This window comes from Ostrinia furnacalis, unplaced genomic scaffold (assembly GCF_004193835.3).
Source record: "Ostrinia furnacalis isolate ACB-3 unplaced genomic scaffold, ASM419383v2 OfSCF1848, whole genome shotgun sequence".
NCBI classification, from domain to species: Eukaryota; Metazoa; Arthropoda; class Insecta; order Lepidoptera; family Crambidae; genus Ostrinia; species Ostrinia furnacalis.
In genome coordinates, this window is record NW_021132087.1 from 173,703 (window position 1) to 185,317 (window position 11,615).

General features: G+C 40.9%; 1 protein-coding gene across 1 annotated transcript; it reads right to left on the reverse strand.

The window, feature by feature from the left end:
- Nucleotides 1–1,113: 1,113 nt before the first annotated feature.
- LOC114353850 (uncharacterized) lies at nucleotides 1,114–10,940 on the reverse strand. The gene is made up of 10 exons (XM_028305974.1): nucleotides 10,860–10,940; nucleotides 10,292–10,357; nucleotides 9,700–9,765; nucleotides 8,895–9,029; nucleotides 6,170–6,241; nucleotides 4,278–4,409; nucleotides 3,671–3,786; nucleotides 2,796–2,977; nucleotides 1,783–1,966; nucleotides 1,114–1,264 (listed from the first exon to the last, which is right to left on the reverse strand). The coding sequence occupies exons 1-10, from the start codon at nucleotides 10,881–10,883 to the stop codon at nucleotides 1,129–1,131; spliced, it is 1,113 nt and encodes a 370-aa protein (XP_028161775.1). The 5' UTR covers nucleotides 10,884–10,940; the 3' UTR covers nucleotides 1,114–1,128.
- Nucleotides 10,941–11,615: the final 675 nt, after the last annotated feature.

The following is an 11,615-nucleotide window of genomic DNA, read 5'->3' on the forward strand; positions in this document are numbered from 1 at the left end:
CAAAATTTCTTAAAATTCTGATATATTTGTTTTTGTGGTTCTTTAATGTTTGTATGCAAAAATAACACAATATTTTTGCACCCATAGTAGGTACGGCCTCTTAATCATACTTTTTGCTTCATTGCAAAAATACAATATGTGTGCTACGACTATCTTTGCAAAAACCGTTCCAAAATATTTTCGAAACGGGTTTGAGAAGTCTATAAGCAGAATTAAAAGTCGATGTATTGCGTCACCAAATTAGTTTTTAATAGTTTGAAGAGCCCAATGTCAAAGTATAGATGACCCACGCTGAACTGTCCCGCCAAACTCAATGACAGGGGGGCGGTACCATCGTTCAACTATATGGTTTCCAACATGGCAAAAATCTGAACCAGCGATCCGGTATTGACGGTGGCGCCCCACTGTCAATGTCATCGACAGGACAGTCCAGTATTTTGGAACTATAGGTTAAAGGTGAGAGCTTACCATGAGTTTACGTTAGGTGTACTTGGCTGGCGAGTGCGTAAAAATGACTTTAAAAATTGTACAGCGCCGCTAGCGGCTTCTTTCAAGAACTAAAATCTTCATAGATTTTTTGACGTACTCAGTACCTCTAGCATAAACAACTTTCGTCTTCGAATCTTTTGCGTATTCGACAAAATTCTATACTCAACATTCGAATTAAACGATAACGTGACAATTTTGATTCCCAAAATAAGTTTCGTGCAACCATATCTCATACTAAGTTCACTTTACAACACGTTCACAAGGGCGCTGTTGTAGTTTTCGTACTAAATCTTTTGATGGCGATTCGAAATTTCGAATACGCAAACGATACGAACTCGAAAGTTTTTCGTGCTAGCCGTACAGTTAGTGCCTGAGGTATGAGAACGGCAGAGGATGTTTTAGTTGATGTGAAAGTAATTGACGTGAGCGAGACTTCAGTCTGCTTACCATGAGTTTACGTTTAGGTGTACGCTAGCGAGTACGTCAAAAATTCTACAAAGGTTTTAGTTCTTGAAAGTAGCCGCAAGGGTCGTCATTTTTTACGTAGTCGCCACTCCACTCCTCCCGTGCTGCTCAGGCACTTAGTTTATGCGCTAGAGCTATAGACAAAAATAAAACACAATCTAGACATCAGCACGTTTATTCAGCTCTAAGACAGCGGTCGCTGCAGCGCTTGAGACAATCCGCGTCGTTGCGGCAGTGCGCGCGGCAACTGGCCTGGCAACGGGTTACGGTGCGAACGTTCGTCCGCGCGAGCCTCTCGTCAAACATTACGCTGGAAGAGAAGGAAATAAAGAAAATTGGTTTATTTGGCAACAAAAGACACAAAAAAATATAGTTGCAAAAAAGGTCACCCACTCAGTACCATCTTGACAGTATAGCTGGCACTTGACACTGATTTTTAGTGGTGGAAGAAGTGAGGTATAAACATATAAGTTCAGACTGTGATGATATTATACATTGACCACAATATCAACATTATGGCCCTTCGAACCGGATCATCTCAAACTGAGTACTATCGAGATATGGTCCTCTGAGCCGGATCGCCCCAAAATTGGATATTACCGAGATATGGTCGTCGTCCACCACACTGTCGTGGGACATCCACCCACAAGGTGGACCGACAACATCATAAAGGTAACAAGAAGGCGCTGGACGCAGGCCGCTACCGACCGGTCGACACGAAAATCATTGGGGGAGGTCTATGTTTTCAGCTGTGGACGTCCTGTGACTGAAATGATGATGATGATGAGATATGGTCCTTTGAGCCGGATCGCCAAAATTGAAACTCACCTGTCAATAAAAGGCACAGAGGTGCAGGTAGCAGCATCACAGTGTAAGACAGGGGGCGCCACTGCAGCCATCAGTGAACTATCCTCTCCCACCACGTATGGGATGTGGTCTATGTACACGTTGTCGAATAGGCACATGCGTTTCATATACTCCTCGGAATGAGTGAACATTGTGGGAGGGATGCCTGGAAAAATACAATAGGTCGTTAAATAAATTGTTCCAATTGTCACACAAGTAATTAAAGTGACAATAACCCAACAGTGTAGATATCGGATTGCCGACTCCGATTCGAGATTCAAGGAACGGTAGTAAGATTCTCTAAAAACTGCTGGAATTTTGATGAGGCCTGTACCTCTTGCATGAACAACTTTCGTCTTCGAATCGTTTGCGTATTCGACAAAATTCGATACTCAACCTTCGAATAAAACGATAACGACAATTTTGATAAGTTTCGTGCAACCATGTCTCATAGTAAGTTCACTTTACGATACATTCACAAGGGCGCTGTTGTAGTTTTCGTACTATATCTTTTGATGGCGATTTGAATACGCAAACGATTCGAACTCGAAAGTTTTTCGTGCTAGCCGTACTTATAGACGCTACAATACCTATTGGTTTCTTTGTCTAGTACCCATGGTAGTTATTTTCGTACAAGCTTGCTCTCTTTTGCTTAATTTGGGACTAAAGGTGCTGTATAAAATGTTTATTTTTATGTATAACCAGGCAGGTAGGTGGACCGACGACCTCATAAAGGTAGCGGGAAGGCGCTGGATGCAGACCGCCACCAACCGGCCATTGTGGAAAGCATTGGGGGAGGCCTATGTTCAGCAGTGGACGTCCTATGGCTGAAATAATGATGATGATGTAGACAAGTAGGTATTTGACCGCAATCGCACGGTGTGTTAAGTGAGATGCAGTATAGCTAGGATGTCCAAGGACATTTATTTCTATGGAAGCTTCAGTCGCGACACGACATCTAACGATATTGCCTTTTACATTGATAAAGCACTCACCAACGGCAAAATATCTGGTATTACACATATGCTCCTGTATGAGCTCCGAGCGGTTGTTGAACCATCCGATCAGCCACTTCAGGTCCTCGAACTTGGTGATCTCATCGTTGATCACCTTCCTGGTGAGACGGAGGTACTCCACGTCTGCTTCTATCACGGACTCGTCCTTGTCTTCTCCATAACTAAAAAAATCTTTCGTCAGCTCATTTAGGCTGGGTTGCATCTTACTTTAACTTTAACAAACGTCGAAACTCTGCAGGTCAAACTCTATACAAAATATGGTAACGGTTTGTTGGTAATCCAGTTTTGAGGGGTCCAGTAATGCAGGGTACTGCAAAACTGGACTATTGAGAAACACACATTGTATGTATTTGAAATTCAAATGACAAATTCGAACGGTTCTGATTTACTCGTATACGGGACACTGCAAACGAGTTGTTCGTGTAAACGTTATTATTAAAACTCCTTAACGGGATCCTCCAAAAAACGGGATGTATCCATGGGAACAAGTCGTTTTAGTTAAGGTTAAAGAAGGATGGTGTAACTCGGCCTTAACCTCTACTGCAGGAAATTAGAGAGGGTCGTCCCTTATTGACTAGATCAATTAATTATAGAAAAAGGAGAATTTGGCCTACACTCCCCACGCTGGCCAAACGGTTTGAGGCGGCCTGATCTTCGGGACTATTCCTACCTCTCGTTAACACCACTGCTATGTTTTTTGCTGCTGGTTGGTGCTGCTGCAGATTTTTATTGGCGATCAAGCTGTAGATCCTGGCTACACAGGAGTTGCAGTGGTGGGAACGAGAGGTGGGAATAGTCCCGTAAGAGCTTCCATTTTGCTTTAAAAATTCAAGCGGTAGAAGATCAGAGCTTACTTCCTGTACTGCATCTTGAGGATGGCCTCCGACATGTGGATCCTGAATATGACCCCGGGCCGCAGGTGGGCCTGGTACAGGTCCTTGGGCATCTCCACGAAGTTCGACTCCCAGTCCTGGATAGAAACGATATTGTTTGTCGAATGTACTGGATAAAAAAGTAGATTTTTTTAAACATAAAAAGGTTGTCAAAGTAACATGTTCATTGTATTATCTACTAGACCAGTGTTTTTTTAACCTGTGGATCGCGAGTTCGCGACCTCGCATGGGGTAGCCTAAAAAATTACCTCGGTAAAAAATTCAATAAAGTTTTATATCTGAAATCTAATTATTTTAAAGCTAATTATTTTAAAGCTAATTATTTTAAAGCTAATTATTTAAAAAATTAAATTAAAGCTTAACACGGCGACGGGCTAACGGGACTATTAGTAATTTGTGCAATACAAATTTCTAATAATCTTATTTTTTTAATCAAACGAATTTAAATGAAATAAAAAATAAGAAACAAAACGCACTCAATCTTCCAATCAAGAGGCTAAGTGTGGCCTTCGATTGCCCTGCAAACTAACGTCTTTCCGAATATTCTTCAGAAGAAGTCTGCTCTTACCTTAACAGGCGGGTCGTACGTGTCATAACTAAGTTTTTGCTTCTTCTTCTTTTTCTTTTTCTCTTGCTGCGTTTCGGTGTTATCGCTGCGTCTTGCTGCTTTTGGCACCTCGGTCTTCGAAGCGTTCTTGAACTGTCAATCATAGAGTATAGATGACCCACGCTGAACTGTCCCACCAAACTCAATGACAGGGGGGCGCTACCATCGTTCAACTATATGGTTTCCAACATGGCAAAAATCGGAACCAGCGATCCGGTATTGACAATGGCGCCCCACTGTCAATGTCATCGATAGGACAGTTCAGTATTTTGGAACTATACCTAACTACATAATTATAGATGACCCACGCTGAACTGTCCCGCCAAACTCAATGACAGGGGGGCGCTACCATCGTTCAACTTTATGGTTTCCAACATGGCAAAAATCAGAACCAGCGATTCGGTATTGACGGTGGCGCCCCGCTGTCAATGTCATCGATAGGACAGTTCAGTATTTTGGAACTATATGATGACCATCAATCAATGACTGTATCGTTTCAGCCAAATGACGTCCACTGCTGAACAAAAGCCACAAGATTTCCATAACGGCCGGTCCCTAACTGCTTCTTAGGCCCAGGACAGACGGTGAAACGCAACTGCAACGGAACTGCAACTTTCTGATGATTCTGATGAATGAAACTGAAACTGAAAGTTTCAAACTGGTCGCGTCATGTGTGGTCTCTCAACGGACGCTATGGCAGAAACTTAGATGCAACTCAAAAGTAACTAGCAGTTGTAGTTTCGTTGCAGTTGCGTTTCACCGTCTGTCCTGGGCCTTATACATAGAGTTGATGGCCGCTGGGGCAGAAAAGTACTCGAGTGACAACCACGGGCCGGAGGACGTAGTGTGGGCAGGCCTCCCTACTAGGTAGACCGAAGATCTGGTGAAGGTCGCGGGAAGTACGTAGATGCGTGCAATGACTTTAAAACTTCAAAGTTTTTGCGTTAAGAATCGCATTTCAAAGTCTAAATATACTCTTAGCTTGAAAAATTCAAATTGCAATTGGAATTCGATTATAAATCAAGCTCAGAATTTGTTCTGTATTCTGAGAAATCAAGTTAACTATTTAAATTTGGATTTTCCTTATACTGGAGACAAAAAAATGCATAATTGCTTAAAATTATTCCTATAGGTCATCTCCTAAAATATCATAAAAACTACTTTTTGCTGCATCTACCTAACTTCCTGCCGACGGCTTCGCCCGTGATCATTCAAAGATTTATTAAAACCTGTATCTTTTTTACTTCCGCTTCCATTTCAATACTTTTTAGTGACTGCGCCAGAAGGAAGGTTATGTTTTTGTATTGTACGATGTATTTTTTCTTTGCCATGCTCTCCTAAATAGTAGTAAGTCGTCTAGCTAGACGTTTTCAACCCGACGCGAGGAATGCGGGAACGTGTGCCTATTATGCATGTACCAGCGCTTTCCGTCGAGGGGTGCCCAATGGAGAAGTTTCCAATTTTTTCTTTTAATAAAACTTGAAAACATAAGGAAAACCAATAATAATTGTGGAAGAATCATGAAAATATCTTTACAAAATTAAATAAAGAAGTCACAGAGCCCTAAAGTTACGCATAACAAATATTTTGCGCCATTTGATCGGTGTAGTCACGGCACCGTCTATATTTGAGTTCCACGCGAAAATATTATGTAAGTAGGTGTAATTGAAATTATTAATTTTGCAGCCATTTCTTGATGGCTTGATTCATGAGCTATGATGAGTATCATCAATTATCATCTTCGAATCGCTAGCCCAACATCCTTGAGCAACAGTCCTTTCTAGCATGTGCCCGCTACAAGTTTTGTAGTGGCGAGTCCATAGATGTTGCCACACTACTGCAAAAAGTACTACCTCGTTGTCGTCGGGTGGTGCGGTGGTTGCACGCTGTCTCCCTCGCCGTCTGCCTCCGTGCCCTCTCCTCCTCTAAATAATAAAGAACAAACCATACAGAATTAAGTTCAAAACTCGATTCAATTTCAAGTATAAAGAAAGAGACTTTTTTTTTAAAGATTATTAGCAATTTCTAAATTTGCACAAATTACTAATAGTCCCGTTAGCCCCTCGTGTTAAGCTAAATAAGCTTGTGTTACGAGTGGGCTCACCACAATAGTCGAGCGGCGGTGGGAGTCGAACCCGCGTTCCTCGGATCTTGGCCAGTCCGACCACTTTACTGTTGGGCTATCGTGACTTATAAAATTTGTGGCTTTTGATAGGTTGAATTTCAATAGTTAGATCAATTACAGGGCAGAAACTGTGATTGAAATTGAATAGAATTTTGAATATAATTGTACCCTTTATGCACAATAAATTATTTGATATATTTATTGATATTTAATATTATTTTGAAATAACATTGGTCGAGTAAGTTACGAGTAGGTTACGCGTTTACTTGAACCTATATAAATGGGTTACCTACGTGAGTGCGACAAACGTTACATCGAATTTTGTTTCTTCGAAAACCTTTCTGCAAAGTTACTGTACTGCGACGCCTTGTTATATCGATGCCTTGTTACAGCGATGTTACGTTACATCGAAAAACTTTACTGCGAACGATTTTATAGTCGTATTTTATAATTTATTTATATTTATGTTTCTATTCTTATGTTATTTAATCAAAGATGTAACTGTTAAATATATGTAATAAGTAAATAAAATGTAATGTATTTATAATCTTATTTCATCTATAATTTTGTACCGCCCACTTTATTCTATGTATGTATGTAATTTCATTTTTTTATCTATCTGCTAAGTCAAATAAAGAAGGCTTCGCAGTAAAATCGTTCGCAGTAAAGTTTTTCGATGTAACGTAACATCGCAGTAACAAGGCATCGATATAACAAGGCGTCGCAGTATAATAACTTCGCAGAAAGGTTTTCGAAGAAACAAAATTCGATGTAACGTTTGTCGCACTCACGTAGGTTTTAGGTAAATACCTAATGTCTATTTTATTTATATTAACAGGTAGGTATAGCTCCACTTCTACGAATAGCTTCTACTATAGAATCACTTAACATTGATCAGGCAGGTGTGATTGCAATCAAATACCTGCTTTATTCTGCATAAAAAGAGTGCCTTTTTTGTCCAGGATCTACTTACAGCACATAAAACCAGAGAGAGCGTCGAACTCCTCTAAGCCTTCCTCGATAAATTAAATAAATATCTCGATAAATTAGATAAATGGGCTATCCAACAAAAAAATAATTTTCCAAATCGGACCAGTAGTTCCTGAGATTAGCTCGTTAAGCTCAAAAACTTCAACTTTTTCAACTTTTGAAATTCAAGGATGTGTACAATAAAAGACAATTTCAGGACCCATCATTTATTTGCTTACTCCTCAACATCTTTAGGCTCCGTTATGGAGTCCACAAACACAACAGAGTTGCACTCCGCTGCGTCACACTGCAACATGGGGGGCACTTCCACAGGAGTGACAGAATACTCATCACCAATGACGTATGGATTCCCGTCAATCCAAAGGGCATCGAACAGGCAATAAATGTGCACTTTGATGCTCATGTAGCTGATGAATTTATAGATCCTTCCACCGCACTCTCCCAAATGCTCCTTAATGCTTTTATCTGTCTTATACATAAGCAATAAATTATGGAACTTCGTGATTTCGTCCATCACCACCTTCTTGATCAAATTCGTGTAGATTATATCAGCTTCAATATGCCTTTCTGGGTCCTCATACATGCGCTGCTTGATTCGCAATATGGCGTCGGACATTCGCACTCGAAAGATTACTCCTGGGTTCATCTGGTCGGGCAAGATTCCAGGCTTCTTGGTGGTGGTGGAGAACTCCAGGATCCGGTCTTTGACTGGCTCAGGGTAGGTGTAGTGGTGAGGCCGTTCGCGCAGCTTCGGACCGTTGATGGTATTGAATGTGCGGATGTTCTGGAGCAGAAAACGGGTGGTCAGGTCTTGGGGCTGCACTGATACACTTGGTCACACTATTTACGAATCTTTTGGTCACTTTAGAATATAAATTTGTAAGTAATGATCACTAAACACAGCACAACTCAAATGCGATTGCAGCAAACGGACGCAACGTGGATGATCGGAAATTTTAATACCTTCAATAACTCTATAGTTAGTTAAGTGGTTACTTATTTATCAAAAATAATAAGTCCTTTGTTTGTTTCATTTATTTATATCACTCAAGTACCTACAGATGTTATCGATTTCAAAATGATTTTGACTTTGACTTCGTATAGTCATTTCAATGGTTAACAAATTTTAATACCGTACAAAGAACGAAAAGGGCCCAGGGACTCAGGGAAACCTGAAAAGGCCTATTTTAAAGGATTATTTACTTCATCCTTTTCAGGTTTCAGGACTTGCTCTACCACTTCGGAACAACTTGAGATAATACTGCGAAGAAGTGGCGCAAGAAACTTATGCCCGTTTTCACCATCCATCCCTAATTTTTAAGTGACCCCTATGAAAACAAAATTCCTATTAGTATGTGTTACATAGAGATCACTTCAAAAATAGGGAACGGGCATCAGTTCCTTTATGTTTCTTTCGGATGTATACTTATTTTTTTTAATACATGTTGTTTCCGCCATCTTACCTTAGCTCGCCTCTTGATCCGGTTGTGCTCGGATGGCTCGCCGTGTTGCTCGAGGTAGGAATCGAACCTGCTGAAGTCGAACGGTGCCCAGGAGTCCACTCCTGGTTTTGTGTGGATTTCTTTGTTGACTTCCTCCTGTGTAACACAAATATGAGTTAAAGCCACCACTGGACCACCACCACCAGCCACCATTGTGGTGAACCCACTCGAATCAAAAGCATTCAGCATAGCATGGGGGGTTAACGGGACTAGGTAATTTGTGCAATAACTACTTTTTAAGTATCTAATAATTTTTTTTAAGTAAAAGGGGCAGAAAAGTTCTTGAATGGCGACCACGAGCCGGAATACGTAGCGTGGGCAAGCCTCCCACTAGGTGGACCGACAATCTGGTGAAGGTCGCGGGAGGCGCCTGGATGCGAGCGGCGCAGAACCGGTCTTTGTGGAAATCCTTGGGGGAGGCCTTTGTCCAGCAGTGGACGTCTTTTGGCTGAAACGAACGAACGAAGTAAAATTTACGGTGTGAAAACGTAGTAAGTAATTCTTTTTTAAAAGATTTATTGTTCCTAAGAGCTGCTTCCCATTTAACTAACTTGTACTTCCCAGTGACCTCAGTTAGCGTCTAACTTCTTGTAACACAAGACCTAACTCGCCAGTGGTCTTAATATTAACGTCATTAGAAATTAAAAAATTCTTGTGCTTGCTGAGGCACCCTTTAATGAAGTAAAAATCCTGTTAATGAATCACTAAACTATTTAGGTTTTGTTTATGCTTTGTTGTGTATTTTTAAATAAATAAATGAATATACCTTGCCATGCGCCATGCTCTTAGGTCCCATGAACTGCACGGGCTGCTCGTACAACTCGTCCTTTACCTTAAAAATTACAAAAACACTCATCAAGAAACACCCACATACAAAGTGAATCTCTATAAGTCCGCCTGGCTAGCTACCACCATCTTAGCAGTTGGAGGTGAGATAGCCAGTTCCACTGTGGTGAAGGATTCCGGGTGAACCACGCTTTTACCTTCGGCTTGATCACTTTCCATCAGGTAAGATGCAGGCCAGGAGCATTGCCGTTATGATACAAATAATATTATTTGTATCATAACGGCATATAATATATATTATAAAAAAGTTAGGCCTTAAGGAAGGCGCTGGAAGTAGGCCGCTACCAACCGGGCAACATGGAAGCATTGGGGGAGGCCTATGTTCAGCAGTGGACATCCTATGGCTGAGATGATGATGATGATGACGCATTATGGGCATAATTATACATTATCATTGACATTAATGGACTTCTAAAAAGTACCAAAGCGCACAGTCTCCCCCTTTTTCATCCAGCTACCTCTCTGATGTCATCGGTCCGTCGGGCACAAATTAATGTAGAGAAATAACTTACATTGGGATAGTTGAAGTCGAAGCTTGGCGCTGGATCAGCTCTGGTCATCCATGACATAAATAAAAGCTGTAAACGAACATGATCTGCTTTTTAATACTAAATCTTAAAAGGTATAAGGTATTGTAGGTTCGTATTATACAATAAAGCTCATAAGTCGACTCAAATCCAATTTCTATATTTAGTTAGACCAATCCTATGATAGATTATCCTAGTTCTTATTGAATAATTTGGACCTTGGTTGCAAAGAAATAGCTCTCGTCTCTCATCCATTATGTAAATCAAACTGATTAGTATCATAGCTCATGAGTTAGTACTAGATACTATCAACAATCCCTCCAAATCGGTAGCCCAACATCCCAACACCAGACCATTCTGGGTGGGGCCGCGTAGCTGGGTTGATCTTCTATGAATATAGCTTAGATACGTCTCATCCATATCAGCTTTTAAACAACAAAAATCTAATCTCAAAATCGGTCCATTAGTTTACGACGTACTCGTACTTTAACACCAATTGCATGAGCGATTAAAAATAAATTGAAGTTTGTTTGTTAAAAAGACAGAAACTTACCAAAAACACGTCTAAAATCAACATAGTCTACGTTTCCACCGACCCCTCGGCAAGAAGCGACTGAAAATAGTTTCCCAAAATAAATAACTATTACACACCTGTTACATTTCTAACTGCCTATTAATTTTTACGATTTTATTGCTTTGCCAATTTGTTAGACTGAAGCAATGAAGTTAATTGCTAGAGTACACAATTGCTGTAATAAAAGGCACAGGCACTTTTCGATAGAGCCTTTTTGTGGAACAAGAATTTACCAATTTGGTTTCAGCTGAACTGAATAAATGGCTGGTAGACGAAGTGTGGGCAGGCCCCTCACTTGGTGGATCGACCATCACCTTCGAACTCCTATTTTCTTCAGATTAATTTCGTTGCAGGTCCAATGACAGTTTAACTTTCCCCCGGAACAAACTTGACCTTCACTGGTTGGGTTATGGCGGTCAAGCTGTAGATCCTGGTTACACAGGTTGCAGCGGTGGGAACGAGTGGATATCCTTGGGAGAGGCCTTTGTTCAACAGTGAATAGATTAACATCAATCCCATTCCCGTGGATATTCGTAAAAGGCTACTAAGGGACAAATATATGATTATCATCATCATCAACAGCCCTTTACAGTCCACTGCTGGGCTATGAGCCTCCTCTCACTATAGTGGAGGGTTTTGCCATAATCCCCACCCTTGGCAGGAGGGTCGAAGATCGCAGTTTAGAAGATTGATGTTTGTCAGAGAGCGCTGCTGCCCGTTCTGTTTAATGTATAG

What these genes read in the sequence shown, in the direction of transcription:
- LOC114353850 (XM_028305974.1), bottom strand. Translation starts at nt 10,883, where the DNA reads ATGTTGATTTTAGACGTGTTTTTG. An exon ending in TCGACTTCAACTATCCCAAT is followed by an intron (nt 9,766 to 10,291) that starts GTAAGTTATTTC and finishes GTAATTTTTAAG; the next exon opens with GTAAAGGACGAGTTGTACGA. An exon ending in AGAGCATGGCGCATGGCAAG is followed by an intron (nt 9,030 to 9,699) that starts GTATATTCATTT and finishes TGTGTTACACAG; the next exon opens with GAGGAAGTCAACAAAGAAAT.